Genomic DNA, 19,908 nt, shown 5'->3' with positions numbered 1-19,908 from the left:
GAGCCCACGGGGGTCACAGGTATGCCAAAAAGGTCTTAGAAGCTCCCAGGTCCCAGGGTGGGCTGGGTGCTCCAAATCTGCGGCTGTACTATCAGGCTACACAATTAGCTCAATTATCTGTGGTCTATTCTACTCGCGAAAAAACGGATTGGGTATGACTAGAACAACAAGCTATTTGACTGGTTACTATCGACTTTGTAATGTGGCAGGCCCCTAGGGTTCGAACTGCAATCATGGCACCTACTCTGTCACATTCGCTGGCGATCTGGGATGGATTATGAACACAGGATTGTCTGATCTCCCAGTTGAATCCCTTGGCTCATATCTTTAATAACCCCCAGTTCCCTCCAGGCATGGACACTAGGGCTTTCAAATGGTGGCTAGATAAAAGGATTAGACACTATTTCACCTCCTTCTGATCCTTCACCTTACCTCACTGTGTTTCTAAGTTAGAACTGTCAAGATGTGAGTTTTCCGCTTTCGTCAAAATTTCCTTTTTTTTTTTTAATCACTGTGCCCTGTGGGACAGGAGGCCCCCTCACTCCCTCCCTATGAGGTGTAATTTCGACAAGAGACAGAGAGGAGGAATCTCCCTAATTTACGATCTGCTGTTGGCCTCCCCAGACAAGCCATCTTATATGGTGGACTGGGACAGGGACCTGTCTTCTGGTGTGTCTCTGGAAACATGGCACACTCACTTCCGTGCAGCTTTTCGAGGCATTGCGCATGTATCTCTTGTTGACGCAAATCTTAAAGTTCTTACGCTATGGTACCTTGTCCCGGGCCTGCCTGGCTAAGACATATAGTGGCTCTTTTCTGTAGTATTTACATGGCTGTCCCATGAAGGGAACAATGTATCATATATGGTGGGAGTGTCCCCGCATTAGGGGATATTGGAACAGGATTTTATCATTGCTTCGTCTTTTTGGTAATAATATCTTGCAACAGCCCCATTATGCTTTGCTGAATGAGACCATTACTGATCTTCCTCACAGTGAACAAAGGTTAGCCTCTTATTTTTCTAGCAGCTAAATGTACAATTGCAGGTGCTTGGAAGAGATTATCTGTGTCTATTACCTGCACTAAACACAAGGTCTCGTGGATTACGATACATGGGAAATTGGCGAGTGTGGTGAATGACAAAGGTCAAACAATTTGAAAAAACATGGTCCCTTTGGGCTTCATTTATGCAAATCTCATTAGAGGACTGATGAAAGTAGTGTCTTGAGCTGAAAACTCCTGGATCCCTCTCTTTCTATCTCCTTCTTTCTTTTACCTGCTGTAGATTTGTTTCTCTTCTTTCCTTTGTCCCACTGTAAATTCTCAGGTATTCTCTTTTGGCCAGCACTATGTGTGACGAGGAGCGTTTTGCTCCCATGACCTATGTACAGTTTGCTGGTCTGATGATTTGTAAGAATTATTTATTCACCCTGTTGCAATTTATGATGTAATGATGTATTAGCATAACATATCAATAATGGCAAGTACTGTTATGTCCTAATGACTAGTGCTTTGAGCAGCCGAGAGTCTCCATTATGTGTTATGTTTGGATAGAGCTGATTTTCCTGGGGGGAGGTTGTACTTGTTTTTTCTCTGAAAACTTGCAATAAACATATCGAATGAGAAAAACAAAACAGATGTGACTGATACCGGAGACAGCACACACTCTGGCTACTCCTCAGACTCTCCTCAAAATCTTTCAAAACCCATAGACTGGACAAAGAATGCACGCAAAAGTGAATACAGATTGCAAAATACCACTCTACCAATGAGTGCAAAGAAATATCTGCACAAACTACAGAGTGGTTCTAAATAAAATAACCTTCCTTTCTTACCTGAAGTTTTTCATCTCCAAGTCTCATTTGGTACAGGAAGGCTGGAGCATCAGGGCGTCTGACCTGAAACTCATGATCCTGCAGTCCACAGATATCCTGTAGTAAATAAAAATGGCTTTACTCTAAGTATAGGTAAACCCTAAATCTTTTTTTCTTATTGTACACCAATTTCTTAAAGTGATTGTAAAAGGATCAAATATTTAAATATGTCATACTTACCTGCTCTGTGCAATGGTTTTGCACAGAGCAGCCCTCATCCTCCTTCCCCACTCTTGCTCCTGTCCAGTGTCTTCTGCTGCTATCTGAGGGGGGGGGGGGGTATAGGGAAGGAGAGGAAGAGTGAAAGGAAAAAGGAAAAAGAAGGAAAAAGGGAACTCTGCTATTGTGCACGACGTTGGATCGAGCTTGGTCTCAAGTATATTGGGAGCTACATGCAGAAGTTTTTTATTACCTTACTGCATAGAATGCATTAAGGTTAGAACCCTACACCCCTTACAACCACTTTAAGCAAATATATTTTTTATGAATCTGCTGCAAAGTTTTTTGACCCGAGATCCTGTCAATAGCAGCACTACCTGTTGCAAGCTGACAACACCCAAGCTGAAACCTTGCATTTACCAGCAATGTTGTCAGCCTGTTGTGTGCGTTCCTTTAGTTGGCCAAAGATCAACTGAAGGAGTGGCATTAAAGCACATTTGCTAGGAATGGCCCAAGGTTGTAAGCATCTAGACTTGTAGGTTCAGCATGAACAATGCAATGCAGACTTTTCAGATCATTGTTATTCTTGTAAATGTAATACTGTAATTCTACCTGGTCCAGATGTGTGAAAGTCTCTTTAAGTTGCTGCAGGAGAAGGCAGTCAAGTAAGTTAGTTAGCTGGCACTCCCGGTATGGGAATCCTGCTCTTTGCATAAGCCAAAAGAAGCAACGAGTAACATCTGATCCACCATATGCTAGACACAATCTGAAGAATAGAACAGTCAGGTATTAGTGCATTTTATATCATAATAATCTACTGAACTTTCATCATTCAAAAGTCTAACGTTATTTAACACTGGCTATCACTGACCACATTATTTAGCAATGATTGCTTTAAATATAGGGTACTTCAAATATCAAAATGCCCTGACTGCCACCAATCATACATACTCACAATTTTGAAAGTTTGAAGTGTGTTCCTTGAACTACATTTTGTCAGTAGAAATACCAGTTCCTAGAACTGACCCAGGTATGTTAAAGGATGCAAAAAAAAAAAAAAAATCAGCTTTCAAATTAAATCATCTGATTGCCTGTACTTAATAATTACTCATATTCTTGCAAATAAGTCTACATGGGGATTTCTCCGAGCCAAAACATGGCAGAGTAAAACAAGTGCAGTTTTCAATGCATGGGGCTACTTAAGACCAGAGTACACATTAAATGCTGGTTCAGAGACACATTGTCGCAGACTTATTAAAACTGGTGCACACAGAATCTGGTGCATATTGGTATTTTAAAGTAGAAATATAAGTAAAACTTTTTTCGGGATAGAGTAAGGGAGGGTTTTAACCCCCAACAGATTTTTTTTTTTCGCCATCTGTGTCCCATTGCGGAGATTTCCCTTCACTGCCTATCCCATAGCCACACAGAAAAGGAGAGGAAATCCCTGGAAACCAAGTGAATCCCTTTGGGACCCCTAGGTCACCAGAACTAATGTCCTCATTGGAATATTTCACCTCTATTACTTTTTTGGGGACAACCCAAAATATTCAGATTTTCTTTTGCTATCACTTTCAATGATAATGGTAAATAGGACAAAAAGAGAGGGTGAATCTCCCTAATGGAAACACAGATAGCAATAAAAACCTGACAGGTGTTCTAATCCCTCTCCACTCTTTCTCCAATCTAAAACTAAAATAAGTTTTGTCTCTAATTATAGTTTATTTTAACAAGCTGAAATTAGAAGCCGATTGGCTACCACGCAAATCTGAATCAGATTGCGTGTGCACCAGTTTTAGTAGATCTTACCAATAGTACTGCCACTGTAGTATCATTAAAATTTACATAATCTACAGTCATAGTTCACTCTCCCTGAAATGCACTGCAACACTTTTTTTTTTTTTTTTTTTTTTAATTCTTTATTTAATTTATATATATCCATACAAAAAAAGTTTACAATAATCATACCTCAAATACATTGTTAAATTCCCCTCATATCTCCCAAAAGCCCCCCCTTGCACTCGGATTTAGACCCCAAACCCCCCTCCCCCCATCCCTCCCCCACAGACTCCACTCTTCTGTTTTCTAATTGCCCCATTTGAACAACCTCTTCTCCGCGTACCTTGCTGAATTCTTAAAGGCCACCCAACTTGCCCATTTACCTCCCACTGTCTCGTGCTCTCTAATTGACGGGTCTCTTTCCTTTTCCTCTAGCTTGTACGTTTCCTGCACTCCTAGTAGCCAGTCGCTAATCTTGGGGCCTTCGGTATTCTGCCATCTCCTAGGTATTTCTCTTTTTGCTGCATTCAGTAAGGCGGGAACAATGGACCTATTGTACTCCCGCTTTCCTCCCTCCAAACTGTGAAACAGGCATACCCACGGGTCATAAGGGATCAATTTACCCGTGATCTCCTCTATAATTTGGAGCACCTCCTGCCAAAACTTTTTGACCCCTGGGCAGGTCCACCAAAGATGGGCCATTGTCCCCACTTCCCTACACCCTCTCCAACAGTTTGGGGACCTATCTGGTTGGTATTTGTTGATTTTATCCGGCGTAGCGTACCATCTAGTTAAGAACTTATAGTTTGTCTCTGTCATTTTAGTGTCCATTGTCGAACTATGTGTTGCCTTTAGAATGTTGCTCACTACATTTTCCTCTAATGTTGCCCCCAAATCCCTTTCCCATTTTTTGATGAATGGCGGCATATCCATCTCTTCACCATTTAACAACATTTTGTAAATCACAGAAACATATCCTCTGGACCTGCTACTGTTAATTATTTTTTCTATTGGTCTAAAATCTTTTTCCCCTCTTATGGGCCCAGGGAGACTTTCAACAAAGTGAAAGAGCTGCATATACCGCCAACCATTTACTTTCATTAAATCTTTTTGTGTAACCAAGTGCTGAAACGTGCAAATTTTCCCATTCTTCGCGATATCTCTTAATTGTGTTTCGTTACTTATTATCCAGTTTCCACCTATTTCCTCCCTCCCTGGGGGAAACAGTTGATTATTTTTTAAGTATATCAGCGGTGAGTTATATTCCCAACTATTTTTTGTGTGCATCAAGTCCCAGGTTTTAAAAGTGAGTTGTGTAATAATATGTGTATTAGGACCTAATTTTCTAAACCGTGGGCGATTCCATAACAAATATTTCAAACATGAACCACTTAACCCCATTTCTAAACTAACCCACCTTTTATTGTGCCCTCCCTTAACCCAATCCACCGCCTGTGCAATTACTATTGCATTAAAATACTTTTTGAAGTCAGGCATAGCCAGCCCCCCTCGTGCTTTTTCTCTGCAAATCACTTTATGTGCTACTCTGGGTTTCTTATTGTTCCACACAAACCTGTTTAATATTTGTGTTAACTTTTTAAAATAGATCTGGGGCAACGGGATTGGCAGCATCTGCATTTTATAGAACACTTTTGGGGCCAGCACCATTTTTACAGAGTTGATTCGCCCTATCCATGAGATCGGGCGGTGTACCAATCTTTTCACTCGGATTCGGATTTCATCCAGTAGCGGGATAAAGTTCAATAGGTAGGTCTTCTTTACAGAGTTTGATAACTTGACTCCTAAGTACTTTATGTCCTCTCTTACTGGAAAGGGGAATGTTTCTCTGATCCAGGTCACTTCCTTCTTGTCTATGTTGATGTTCAGCGCTTCGGATTTCCCCAAATTAATTTTATAATTTGAGATCTCACCGAACCTCTTCACTGTAGCTAATATATTGGGAATCGAGATCCTATGGTTTGTGACGTATAAAAGAATGTCATCGGCGTAAGCTGCCACCTTATGCTCCTCCCCTCTAACAGTACAACCCCCTATGTCCGGGTTTTTTCGTAGAGCAGCCAACAGGGGTTCCAGTGTCAGAACAAACAGGAGAGGAGAAAGAGGGCAGCCCTGCCTAGTGCCGTTCCGCATTTCGAACTGGGCTGAGGCAATGTTGTTGACTTTTACATAGGCTGGGGGATGATTATATAAAAGTTTTATGCACTTTATAATTTTTTCTCCAACACCTACTGCTTCCAACGTATTGATCATGAAACCCCAGTCTACTCTGTCAAAGGCCTTTTCGGCGTCTATTGACAGAAATAGTCCTGGGGTTCCACTGCTCTTGATGGCTTCTGTAATGAGCAAGGACCGTACCCCATTGTCTCTGCTCTCTCTCCCTGGAACAAAACCCACCTGGTCTGGATGGATCAGGTGTGCCATCTTCTCCTTGAACCGTGTTGCCAACACCTTTGCATACACTTTGATGTCTGCATTTATAAGCGCTATAGGCCTATAACTGGAGCACAGAGTGCGGTCCTTACCCTCCTTCGGTATCAAGGTCACAGCCGCCAGCAGAGCACCCTCATTCAGCTCTCCCTGCGTCCCAAGCTCATTCCATAATTTGCAAAGCCTCGGGACCAAAGAGTCCCCAAATGTTTTAAAAAACTGGCCGTGAAACCATCAGGGCCGGGGCTCTTCCCAGAGGGAGATGATCTTAGGGCCAATCGAATTTCTTCTTCGGTTATGGGGTTATCTAGATCTTTTATGTCCTCTTCAGTCAGCTTATTTATCCCTGCCTCTTTTAAGAAGGCTTCTGCCCTTTCCTTTTTTCCCTTCCTGCTTCCTTTTGTATCGACAGAATATAGAGATGCAAAATACTGTCTGAATTCCTCACCAATTTCTCTTGATGAGAACTTCAGGTCCCCTTTTTTACTTTGAATCTTATCAATGAAGTTTTTTTCACGTTTACGCTGCAGAATTTTTGCCAGATGTTTACCTACTTTATTACCCCACCATAGTTTGTCTCTCAGATGTCTATTCATTATTTGATTCGTCTCCTCTTCCATTAAGTCTCTTAAATCATCTTGCCTGCTGGTCAGCAATTGCAATATGGCCCTACCGGGTCCTAATTGAATTTTATGCATCTGTTCTAATTTAAAGATTTCTGCTATTAGCATTTCCTTTCTTTTTTCAATCCAGCTCCCACCGAAATCAGGACCCCTCTAATATATGCCTTAAAGGCTTCCCAAACTGTGGCTCCCGGTATCTCTCCCATATCATTAATTTGAAAAAACAAATCTATTTCCTGTTGGATCTTTTCAACAATCTTAACATCTCTAATTAAACTCTCGTTTAGTCGCCATGCGAAGGGGGGTTTTTGGACTTCTTTAAATCTCAGTTTCATCGTGGCGGGGGCGTGATCCGACAATGTTCTAATCTCAATCCTAGTTTCTTCAACTTCTTCCAGCAACCTATGATCCACCATCAGATAGTCCAATCTGGAATAAGTCCCATGCACGGGGGAAAAGAAAGTAAAATCTCTGACCCCAGCGTGTTGGATCCTCCACACATCTGTCAACTGACAGTCATGTAATTTTTTCCCTATTCTTCTCAGGGTACTCTTACTCATCCCCCGCGCATTTGATGAACTATCCAAGGATGGATTCAGGCTGAAGTTAAAATCTCCCGCTACTATCATTTCCCCCTCTCTAAATTCCAGCAGACTGTTGAGAACTTTAGAAAAAAACTTGGTAGGATCTCGGTTTGGACAATATACATTAGCCAAGGTGAGAGTCCTCTCTCCAATTCTAATCTTCAAGAAAAGGAAACGCCCTTCTGGATTTGTCTTCCTATCCAATAAGATATAATTCAAACTTTTCGCGAAGCCAATTGCCACCCTTTTGCCCGTTTCCTGGGAGTATCGCTGTATATCCAATTTGGTAGATACCTAGAATAAAGCTTTATACCGGATTCCCACATTAGGTGGGTCTCCTGTAGAAAGACCACGTCTGCTTCATAGTGTTGCAGCTCTCTTAGCACTTTATGCCTCTTTTTGGGCGAGTTTAACCCTTTTACATTGTAAGTCAAACATTTCAAATTCATTTAGCCTGTACCATGAACCTTATTTGGGACCTGGTGTTTTCCAAAAGTGCTCTTTGAAGAGCGAGTCTGCTCGAAATTAAAACCCCCCTTCCTCCACCCTCCCCCTTTCCCCCTACCGACCACCCCCCCCACGTCCAACTCTCCCCCCCCCACTTCCAACCCTCCCCCCCACCCCCACTACTAGGCCGCGGGGTCGCAGTGCCAATTTTACCATACTCATGCACTGCACACCCTTGTGCCATGGAGTGGAGTCCTGGTGATGGACAGCTGCGACAATAGACCTCCTCTCTTCAACAAACTTCACCTCCGTCTACCTACCTCCCCCCCCCCCCCGCCCCACCCCCCATCCACACCGCCTATTTTTGCTTTCATGACCTTCTGCTACAGGAATACCCCCTCAGGGATATTCGGGGCAACAATATTTAAGTTTCTACAGAAGTCCAGCAAATCTTCGTTGTGTCTTAGTTTAAAGGTTCTACCCTCTTTTATCACACTCAGAGACAGCGGGAAACCCCAGCTGTATCTTAGATTTGCCCCCCTTAGTAAGTCCAGTAACGGTTTCAGTTGACGTCTTCTCGCCAGGGTTCCAGCTGACAGATCCGAGTAAATTTTAATTTCTTGATTGTTAAATTTCACTGGTTGGGCCCCTCTTAACTTCATCCAAATTTTTGCTCTGTCCTCGAATTGGAGGAACTTCACGATGACGTCTCTAGGTGCTTCATCTTTCGCTTTTGGTGACTTTCTAATTCTATGTACTGGATTCCTTCCCAGTAGCGGATTGAAAATTTCTTTTACAGTCATGGCCAAATCTTCTTCTCTCTGCTCCGGTAGGGATCTGATTCTTAAATTTTGTCGCCTATTTTGATTTTCCTGATCTTCTAATTTATGCTGCAGTTCGCGGTGGCCCCTCTGTAGTGTTTTTACTTGTTTTTAAAGCGTTGAGATTTCTTTGCCCTGCTGTTCCAACACCTTCTCCACTTCTTCCACTCTTTTAAGAAGATGTCCCATGTCTGTCCTAACATTGAGAATTTCTGCTTTAATTACTTTTTTCCAGCTTCGAGAACATATCTAGTATCTCCATTTTCGTGGGCAAAGCTTCACCTGCAGATCCCGCAAGGTCCGTCTCCATACTTTGATCTGGTTCTCCTTCAGAATGGATCCCTGCATTGGCCGACCCCCCCTGGGCCCCTTTGTTTTTAGCTAAAGCCTTTTTTTTTTCCTTTGTATCTTGTTGTTTGTTTTCCATGCTGGGACTTTTTAAGTATTTTTGAATTGTACTAGAGTTCAGACTGTCTCTGGGTTTATTAGGGTCTGCTGCTTTTTGGGGACGTCCTCTCATATTCATCCCTCCTTTATATACCCCCTTTCTGTGTTGGCTACACACACTATGATGACCATCCTGATCTCAGTCCAAATCTATCTCATAGATCGGGGAGAAACACAGAAAAAACAAAATTTTTAATACTTGTTGTTCAAATCTTCTCAGCTCGTCACTTTTAGGAGTTGAAACCGACTGATATGATTGTGTAATAATGGTTCCGACAATAGCTACATCTCCACTCTGTATGTTTTTTATTTCACACTCTGTAGCACCAAAAACGTCCCTTTAACAAACCTCCCATACTGGATCCGTTTTCTTTCTGCTAACACAGCAGTTCACTCAGGCATGTAACTTCTTTAAAACAGGCATATAACACAGTTCTTATATAGAGAGTTCAGCCAGGCTGATCCTACCTGGATCCTATGGACCTCCAAGGGGGGGGGATTCTCTGGGCTCCGTGAGGACTGCTTAGTCCTTATCTCTGTTAGTACTGCGATGTGGGAGAGGGGAGGGGGGGGGGGGACCTCCGCACCGCTCACTCCCCCGGTCACTGCCACTGAATGTCCTGTTTCAGGATGGGAAAGCACATTCACTTTCCATGCTCTGTCTCCACATTACTGCCAAACTGGAGGGGGGCTGGACCGGACACTGACAGGGATCCACAGGCGAGGAAGGGAGGGGGGGGGGGGTGGGGGTGACCGGAGGGGGGGGAGCCGGGGGAAGCCGCAGCCTGCGTACCTCTGCTCTACAGGACCTCCGTAAGCTGCGCTGGCGACGATCCCGGCTTCCGTACAGCCGTCTCTGTTGCTCTCTGGAGCCCGCTGCCTGTCGCCCCTACGGAGGTAGATTTTTCAGTCACGGGCTCTCACCCCGTGCTTCCTGGAGCGCCGTCCCGCCAGCCGTTCTAGGATGCCTCGTCTACCGCCCACCATCAGACCCCGCCCCCAGACCTCGGCACGTCACATCCTCTCCCCGTCCTCGGCACTGCTTCGGTTTAACTGACCCACTGCAACACTTCTAACCTGTATTCCTGCAGCTTCCCTTTGCAGCAAATATCCACCTCACTTTTGACTTTTCTGATCTGCATGCGTATTTTGTTCCAGTGTCTGAAAATGTTTATGCCATACAGCCTGACAACCAGCAATTTTTCTTGAGGAGCAAGTCCATTATGTCAACCTAGGTATTTTTCTCAGTACATTGTTCTCTAAAGCAGAGGTCCCCAGCATGATGGGGGCCGGGCGGCAGTTGAGCAAGCACAATCTGTACTGCCACCTTCCAACTACTAGAGGGCGACCGCTCCCTCTCCCAGCACCTATTTCCACCAAGAGAATTTATTCACAGTGCCTGCAGTTGCAGAACGGCACCCAACTGCCCCTCCTGGTGCACCTGACAGTGCTCAGTCCCCGCCTAGTCTGCCAAAACTGAACAGAAGCTCCAGCTCACACCGCAAGACTTCCAGTGAGTTTGCATAGAATTATCCTTTCTTCAGGATTTAACTGCCCCTACCCCGGAGGTGAAAGGCTGCACAACTGGGCCCTTTATTTTTCTTTATCAACACTTTAGGATTATATTGCCTTTGCAATATTTAAAAGAGGAGCACCACCCAAAAGGGGAAGCTCCGCTTGTTCCCACCCTACTCCCCTCCACTGCCACATTTGGCACTTTTTTTTGGGGGGACAGGGACCACCAGGTACCTGGTTTTGACAGGTACTCGCTCCCAACTTCCAGGTAAGATCGCCGATCTACGTGCATTTCCAGCCCCTCCTTCCATCTGCTGCCTTCTGGGACAGAGACAGGTCCTAGAAGAAGGCGGGAACATTCAGAAAGCGTAGCGCGACTCGCGCAGTAGGAAACTGGCTGTGAAGCCTAAGGCTTCACTGCTGGTTTCTCTTACTTACAATGTCAATGCCTGCACCTGAAGCCGATTGACGAATCGGCTTGGTGTGCCAATATTGCGCAATCCCTGGATAGGAAAGTGTCCTTATATTAAAAGTCGGTAGCTACAGTATTTGTAGCTGCTGAATTTTAATGTTTTTTTTTTTTCCAGACTGGAGCTTCTCTAAGTCAGGAACCCATGTTTATCCAGATATATTTTAACTAAGAGAAGGATGGCGATTATAAAAATTCATCCAGTAGTTACCTGGTGTTTCTATGCGATATTCCATCTTCCACACAGCAAACACTGGTCTTCTGATCCCCAATATCAACAACACAGGCGCTGCTCAGGCCACTCCCATACACTGCACACACAGACTCCTGAAGAACTATAACACCTGCAACATAAAATACTTTAACATTTAAAGCGTATCTAAATCCAAAACACACAACCAGCTTGAACATGGTGGCTGCAAAAGTTTCCATTTTTACATGCTTGTTTCCTCTTTTTTTTTTTTTTTTCCCCTTTGCCATCTTCCGGGACAGCTTTTGAGAGATGGAGGCTCCTCCCACCCTGCTGTCCTGGAAGACTACTGGAAAAAAAGAGTTACCAGTAGGTCTAATTCTAGATAATAAATAGCAACCTTGCAGTTAACACTGTCTGAGGGTGGGAACGCTTACTGGTTGCTGAGTTGAGCTATGGAATTGTCTTTTTCTTACATGTATATGCCCTCCATGTTCTCCTTACTGTGAAGGCCAGTTATGGGTGTGGGCGGTGGCCATTATTTTGTTACTGGGAACGCTTACTCACTACACTGTATCTATGAAAAAAAGAGTGTTGTAACCCTGAACCATATATCAGTTCATTGTACAGGAGCTGCACTTACAAAAAAAAATATATAATTCTGTGCACCTAGGGTCTAATTCCATTTTAAAAAGGAGCCAAACGTATGTAAATGGAACCAAATACATCTGAGTACATTTTGGGCAGATCAACAGGTATCTTTCTGTACTTGCAAAGTATTTGCATGGATAAAGCAAGGGAAATGTATATGTATTGCAAAAACTAACTAACTATATATATATATATATATATATATATATATATATATATATATATATACACACATATATACACACACTTTTTGCGATGCCACAACGTCCAAATTAAAAGCATGGGTATGACAGTTTACTAAAATCGCCTGGTCTCTGGGATACTAAAGACAAATGTCTGTCAGTGTCTGAATAATAACAAAAAATAATCTAAATTCCGAGTAGATAAAAAAAAAAAAAAAATCCAAATTTATGTACAGACATTAAAAAAATATATGTATACTTGAATGCAACTAGTGTAAAAACGAAAAATGTAAAGCAGTACTAAAGCCAAGAAAATGTACAGCCAGCACTAGTGAACACGCTAACAGGGGGACTGAGCAAAATAAGTGGTGGAGGGATGATCTAATCACTGTGCTACTGCATTATTATTGGCCAGGAGTGTGTCCAGATCCTTCTGTAGTTGCAGTGGCTGTCCCAGACCTGGCTTTGTTGTCTGGCAGAGGCAGCTGTATCACAAGTCTGGCAGCACAGATTAAAAAATCTGGCATGTACAACCGTATTGTAGTAGGGATCCCAACTGTGGCTGTTAGGCTTCCATCTGATTAACACATCAGTCCTGTTCAACTGACCGCCAAAAGGTTGAAAATGTTGACAGCCTATTTAATTTACTTTAGAATTAACTATGTAGTGCAAGGTTCTGCCTGATTGCATACAAACTGAAGGTGTTCAGGTTTGACCTCATATTAAATGTTTTTGGTAAATCTAAAAGGAAAATCGTAGAAGAAAAAAAACTTGTAAAATTAAGGCTTGATTTATACTATTGCTAATTAGATGCGAGTTTCTTCGCATTCGATTCGCATGTCAGGAAACTGTGACCGGCTCTCTATGGAGCCGGTTTACACATCTCCAGAGCGGCCTCGGTGCGAATTGCACAGGAGTCATGTGCGTCTTCTGGTCCGTTTCAGGTCTGAATTCCGCCAAAAATTCAGGCTGAAAAAAAAAAAAAGACCTGAAACGCACCGGATTCCTGCTGTGAACCACTCTGTGCTGCGGTGTGAACCCAGCCTAAAGCTTTACCATCGCCCAAGGTACAACAGTACACAACAGAAGACACACCCTTACCTGAAAACCCCATCTTTATGAGGACCAGATTAACCATCTCTTTCACATGCTGTCTGTTATATATGTCTGGAATAAGCAATATACATCTGTAATACTGTAAAAACAAAAACAAACACGCTATTAGGATTTTTTTCTCTGTTCAATGTTTTTATTGAGGTTTTCATGAGAAAGAAAGTGTACAAAAACATTCAGATGGGATATTTTCCATCGCTTATAACAGGAGCATAGGCAAAAGGTTATTTTATAATATAACTGGACCACAAAAAGGCTGGAACAGAGAAACTGACAGTCTATAAAGGAATGCAGAATGTGCCTCTGGTCCACCTGAACACCCCTGATGGGAACAAACTGTGAATGGGTGGGGGCATATCCATCTGGCTTCACCTCAACCTTGTCTAAAGATTTAATTGAGGTTCAAGAGGCAGGTAGGTACAGAAAGAAATGAGTACCCTCGTAAATCAATTGCATAAAAAAAAAAAAAAAAAAAATTATGAGCAATCTCACCCTTTCGACAAGGACGAGTCAAGAAATAGGGGTTTATAAGGCTATTAGGAATTTTAAAATTAGTACAGAAAAATGAAAATAAATAAATAAAAAAAAAGGGGGGAGTGGTGCGCTTATTCAATATAGTGTACTGTTATACTGTTAACATTAAACCCAAAAATAAAATAAAATGTCCAAGTAAAAACAAAATGGTAGGAATCAGTTTATATAGAGATGGATGTCTCATAGAACAGTAACTTGATAGGTAGTTTTCTGGCATGACTGGTAGTTTTTTCTTATTGGCCAATTAACTACACTGGAGACAGATGAACTGATGAATCACTTGATACCAAGGCAAACCCATTGGTGTAGATGGGGTATAAATACTCGGCACATGGCTCTTATCCCTGAGGAAGTCACGTGACCAGTGACGCAACGCATTGGGTGGAGCCTTGTGACATCATTTACTGGAGCGTGGTGAGGAGGCGAGTGCGTCACTACTTACATTTTATATTGCAGATTTTGTTCTTACCTGATGTAAGCAGTTTTTTATTAAACAAGTTTTACTTTATCTGGCAATATTGCACTATGGTTGTTTTGTTTTCTTTGAGTGCCACCTACACAACAAGTATTTTTTTTTTTTTTGGAGCAAGCTTTTCTCTATATATGGAACTACCCAGTGATGAGTGCAGGATGTGTTGGTGTTAGGAGTCCATGCATCCATGCAGCATTTCGTCTTTGCTTGGGACCTGAATCTTCTCCGCAGATCCAACAGCAGGTTTCCACATTCGCCATTTGATGAGCCTTGTTTGAAATTTTGGCGATTGTTGGAGGTGTGCGGCCAATCTATAAATTTTGCAATCAATGTTGGACTGATGCTTTGTTTTTCTTCTATCAAGTTACTGTTCTATGAGACATCCATCTCTATATAAACCGATTTACTACCATTTGTTTTTATTTGGACTTTTTTTGCACTTTAGTTTATTTTATTTTTGGGTTTAATGTCAACAGTACACTATACTGAATAAGCGCACCACACCCCCCTTCTTTTTTCATTTGTTTATGCAGTGATTTTGAGTACACTACTAAGTGTTCTAAGAGTTTTACTCCGATTTTCTTTTTCACTATATTCATTGGAGTTTGATGTTCTATTTTCACTTTAAACCACACATAGTAGTGCACAAGTTTCATCCCTATAACAAGTATAAAATATATGCTTCCTTTTCCATTCCTATTAATAAGATTTTATATTTTTAATCACTTGCCGCCCGCCATATAGCAATATGACGTCGGCAAAAGTGGTTTCAATATACTGACCGGGAGGTCATATAACGTCCAGCAGGATAGCAAGCCACTCCGCGCCCCTGGGGGCGCGCATCGGGGCGATCATTGTTGCGGTGTATCAGTCTGACACACCGCAACTCCGATCCAGGTAAAGAGTCTCTGACGGAGACTCTTTACCGCGTGATCAGCCGTGTCCAATTACGGCTGATCACAGTGTAAACAGGAAGAGCCGGTGATCATCGACTTTTCCTCACTCGCGTCTGTCAGACGTGAGTAGAGTAGAGCCGATCGGCTATTCCTCTGACGGGGGGGGGGGGGTCTGTGCTGATCGATTATCAGCCCCTACCCCCCGAGGATGCCCACACTGGACCACAAGGGATGCCACCAGACCACCAGGGATGCCCACCACCAGGTATGCCACCCTAGACCACCAGGGATGCCAATCAGTGCCCACAATGGGCATCACTGACTGGCAGGCATTATTGTTTGGCACTGATTGGCATCCATCCGTACCATCAATAAGTGTACATCAGTGTCTCTATCAGTGCCCATCCATGCCCATCTGTGCCACCTATCAGTGCCCATTCGTGCCGCCTATCAGTGCCACCTATGTGTACCATCAGTGCTGCATATCAGTGCTCATCAGTGCCGCATATTAGTGCCCATTAGTGCCGCCTTATCAGTGCCGCACCATGAGTGAAGGAGAAAACTTACTTTTTTTTACAAAGTTTTGTAACAGAAACACACAAAAAAAAACAAAAAAACCCACACACCTTTTTTTTTCAAAATTTTTCGGTCTTTTTTTAAATTTGTTTAACAAAAAATAAAAATCCTAGAGGTGATCAAATACCACCAAAAGAAAGCTCTATTTGTGGGGGAAAAAAAAAATATAAAGATGTAGTTTGGGTACAGTGTTGGATGACCGCGCAATTGTCATTCAAAGCGCTGAAAGGTGAAAATTGGTCTGGGCAGGAAAGTGTATAAGTGCCCGGTATTGAAGTGGTTAAAAGCCCTATTTCTTTGTGTAATTGGTGATATTTTTTCATATGGAATTTGCTCAATAAATAAAAGTATCTGCTTCTTGTTTTACTGCTACTTCTCTTAAAGTAGAACTTCACATTTACTATCATTTTACATCTAGTCAGCTTGGCCCAAACAAATCATTTTCTACCAGAACAGTCTTACCTCTGTGACTGCTGTAATAGACCATAGTAGCATTAGCTATATACAGTAAGCAGCACTGTATTCCAGCAGCAGTACGAGACACTTCCGCTGAGCTGCCGGGTATAGATCAAGTCAGTCTTCGCATATCTCTGTCATCCATGAGAAGCCTTGTAATTTTAGCAACCAATAAAAGGCTTCTCCTAAATGACAGAGACACATTAAGAGTGACTCGCTCTTTACCTGGCAGCATAGGAAGTGTCTCATACTGCTGTTGGAACAAAGCACTGCTTACTGTATGTAGCTAATGCTATTACAGCAGCCCCATCGCCAAGACTGTTCTGGTATGAAAATGATTCATTTGGGCCAGCTTAGCAATAATGAACTGGGTGCCAGTGATTGGACTGAACTGCCAAGGGTTCCCCCAAATGACCAATTTAGAAATGTCTTTATTTTATACAAAAATATAAGAGAGCAAGTTTGTGAAAATGTAAAAGTAATACCAAAAGTTACTTTAATCTCAACACTGTATTCATAGCTAAAATATATACACTCACTGGAAACCCACTGTGCCATTCCTTCCTTAACCACTTAAATACAGGGCACTTTCACCCCCTTCCTGCCCAGTCTAATTTTCAGCTTTTCAGCGCTCTCACACACTGAATGACAATTGCGAACATATATAACTGGACAGGAGCAACGCCGATGCGGGTGACTGCGTCCACAAATTGTTGTGCCAGGCTGCTGTGAAAAGCCCTGGTATCATGTGATTGCTGTGACCATAAACAAAAATCACAGTTTGAGTAGTAAACAAGGTTGTCATTCATAACAGTTGAAAAGTGAAAAAAGTGCCTGGACTGGAAAGGCGTGAAATTGTCTTTAAGTGATTAATAAACCAAAATATACAGTATGCATATTGACCCCTAAAAAGAAAACACCTCATACCTTTAGGTCCTTTAACTGAATCTCTAAGAGTTTCTGCAGGACGTGCGACCAGATGGTTTCCAGATCTGTCAGGACAGCCGTTAGTGAGCCCCCTGGTCCACTGTGAACATTAAGTTGGCCCCTTCGAATGGGAAAGTGAATATTGTAGCCTTCTGCTGGATTCACAAATAATGCCTAACAAGACAGAAAAGTGCGGGTCACATATAATAAACAAAACAAAACTAAGAATTTATAAATGTAGTCAGTGTCACAAAATAGATAATGTAGTTTCCTGAATATAGAATAACATACCAACAATATAAAATTGCAAGGAGCACATTCGGTTTGCTGCCTCAGAGAATATTGGTACAGAGGTGAACTCTGCACCCAAAGAAATGATTTCTTAGAAATGTAAAAGTAAAGAGAATGAACCCCTGGGGTGGGACCAGGGGTTCATTCTCTTTTTATAGATTTAGGGATGTGGCACATTTAGGAGTGATTATCACCAAACAATCCTGCAATCTTAGAAATGTAAAGACGTTTTAGGTGCACCATGGTGCATTACTGCATGCACATTCTGAATGAGGTGCCCACTCACCTACAGAATATTTTTTTCATATTGCAATATACAAAATGCTGTGTCATGCTGTGCTACAATGTATGTGTGTTGCCATGGTTTTTTTTTTAAATGGAGCTGCAATAGACTGTGTACCCTGTGTTACTTAACACCTCTACCTTGCAGCACTAGGGTCCCAGGTTTGAATCCCCATTAAGGCAATACCTGCATGGGGTTTGCATATTTCCAATTTTTGTGTGGGTTTCTTTTGGGTATTCTAGTTGCCTCCCACACTCCAAAAACATGCTGGTAGAATAACTGGCTCCTGTCCAATTTGGCCCTAGTAAGAGTGCATGCATGCAAAATAGGAACCTTAGATTGTGAGCTCCATGAGGGCAGGGGCTAATGGGAATATATAGTACATGACATGCTGTGTAAATTGTTGGTGCTATATAAAAACCTGTATTAAATAAATAAAATGATTTGTAATGCACAGGTATGAATGGGCCCTTAACATATTAGCTCGATAGTCCCTAATTTGTTGGTATAACTATAAAATGTCAGAGCAGCTACTTGGATTTGGCTTCTTGATCTGTCATCTGAACTTTGATACAAATGGTAGACTATAGCAGTACTTAGAAATGTAGTTCCATTAGAAAAAAAAACACAAGAGGTTGATGTTTTGAGCACACTAGCTTCATGTCTCCTAGGATGTATTTAGCCAGAACTACATACCTCTTCACCCACAAGATGTTCAGGTCTATGTGATGTGCTTGTCCACGCAACATCAGAGTTGTGGTCCAATATCGCCGGTCTTATCTGTTTATTGTAAGCACGTGCCTGAAAACCGTAAACCACATTAATAAATATTCTGAGAATTCAGTACGTCACAGTCTTTTTTTTTTTTGCTCTAACTGGAAACTAGGAGGTTTTGCATGGTGAGTACCACCAATCACTTAAATGTCACATTTAACATGCCAATGCCATCTTAAAAGGTTTTTTTATCTATTTAAATCTATAAATCTGCAGGTTTCATAAAAATAGATGTGACCCTGTCATACTTGTTGAGGCAATGCCTGGTTTGGGGTAACAGTCTCTCAATTGAGCTGCTACTTTGTCACATGCACCCCCTGGTGGTGGCAACAAGTAGCATAGCTGACACACATTGCACAGGCATGCCAGCTTCCCAGTATACTCCTGTTAATACTCTTTATTGGCTACATAGCAAAAAATTTAGTTGGATGTCCCAGCTTGTGTACCAGACCTCAGCAAGCACCTCTCATGTTCAGCAGCTGAGCTTGGGTATTCTCTTGTCCACATTACGCATGCCTGGTAAATAGTTTTTCGCACAGAAAGCTGGTTCACAGCAATTACTTACAACTCATGCTGGAGTGACAGCATGTAGTCAGGCTGAAAAAGGCTGCAGGAGATCAGCAGTACTGAGATGCAAAAATATGCAAGTTTTTATCTTATGGACAAAATCGGATACCTCCTTTTCCTAAAGGGCAAGTTTTTTTTTTGGGGGGGGGGGTATTGAACTGTGTGTTCTCTACTGTTAAAACATAAAAACAAAACCGAGGAAAGAAGAAAATAAAAAGCAACTATACTGAGTTACGTGGTAGGGTTGGAGATTTAGGACATTGTGGTCATAAACTGCCGATGGTTACACTATTGTCTGAATTCATTGTTGCCTATACATGATGTAATACCTACCCGATGTCTTGTATGTTTAATCTTGGATATGCTAAATAAAAAAAATGTAAAAAAAAAAAGAGAGAAGGGTTGAGTGCTGGCTGTGGGGGAAGCGAGAGATAGGCAAGGGAAGTAAATCTCCTTTTTACTGGTACCCGAGACATAAACCTTTGTTTTCCCTGGAGTTCAGCTCTAGGCCTCATTTACACTATGACGCATGATACCTGGTGTTGCGCGTAGTCATGCTAGGTGCACAGGGCAATCCATTCATTTCAATAGGCTGCCCTCATGTGTGACAAAGCAACTCATACCCCTTTATGAGCTTGTGTTAACTGTGCATTATAGCACGTTTATTGCATGTCAGCTTACTGCATCTGGAGTACTATTAACACTGAATGGTGCTGTAAGCACAACAAGCATTTTTTTCCCCCATATGTTATATAAACATGGATGCACAAGCATAATTTTGTGAGTGTTCATGAAATGCTATAGTGTGAATGCAGCTTTAAAAGGCCAAG

The 19,908-nt window shown here is 42.2% G+C and overlaps 1 protein-coding gene across 1 annotated transcript in view; it reads right to left on the bottom strand.

Moving 5' to 3' along the window:
* The window catches only part of ACTR8 (actin related protein 8), a 33,039-nt gene that overhangs the window by 9,595 nt on the left and 3,536 nt on the right, over positions 1–19,908 (bottom strand). The window contains exons 4-9 of the mRNA XM_073592287.1: positions 18,434–18,538; positions 17,164–17,337; positions 13,291–13,384; positions 11,378–11,510; positions 2,646–2,799; positions 1,836–1,931 (exon numbers count right to left, since the gene is read on the bottom strand). Coding sequence (XP_073448388.1) covers positions 1,836–1,931; positions 2,646–2,799; positions 11,378–11,510; positions 13,291–13,384; positions 17,164–17,337; positions 18,434–18,538 — 756 coding nt within the window. The remainder of the gene's footprint in view (positions 1–1,835; positions 1,932–2,645; positions 2,800–11,377; positions 11,511–13,290; positions 13,385–17,163; positions 17,338–18,433; positions 18,539–19,908) is intronic.

This window comes from Aquarana catesbeiana, linkage group LG07, assembly GCF_042186555.1.
Source record: "Aquarana catesbeiana isolate 2022-GZ linkage group LG07, ASM4218655v1, whole genome shotgun sequence".
Lineage (NCBI taxonomy): Eukaryota > Metazoa > Chordata > Amphibia > Anura > Ranidae > Aquarana > Aquarana catesbeiana.
This window is presented reverse-complemented; position numbering and strand designations above follow the sequence as displayed.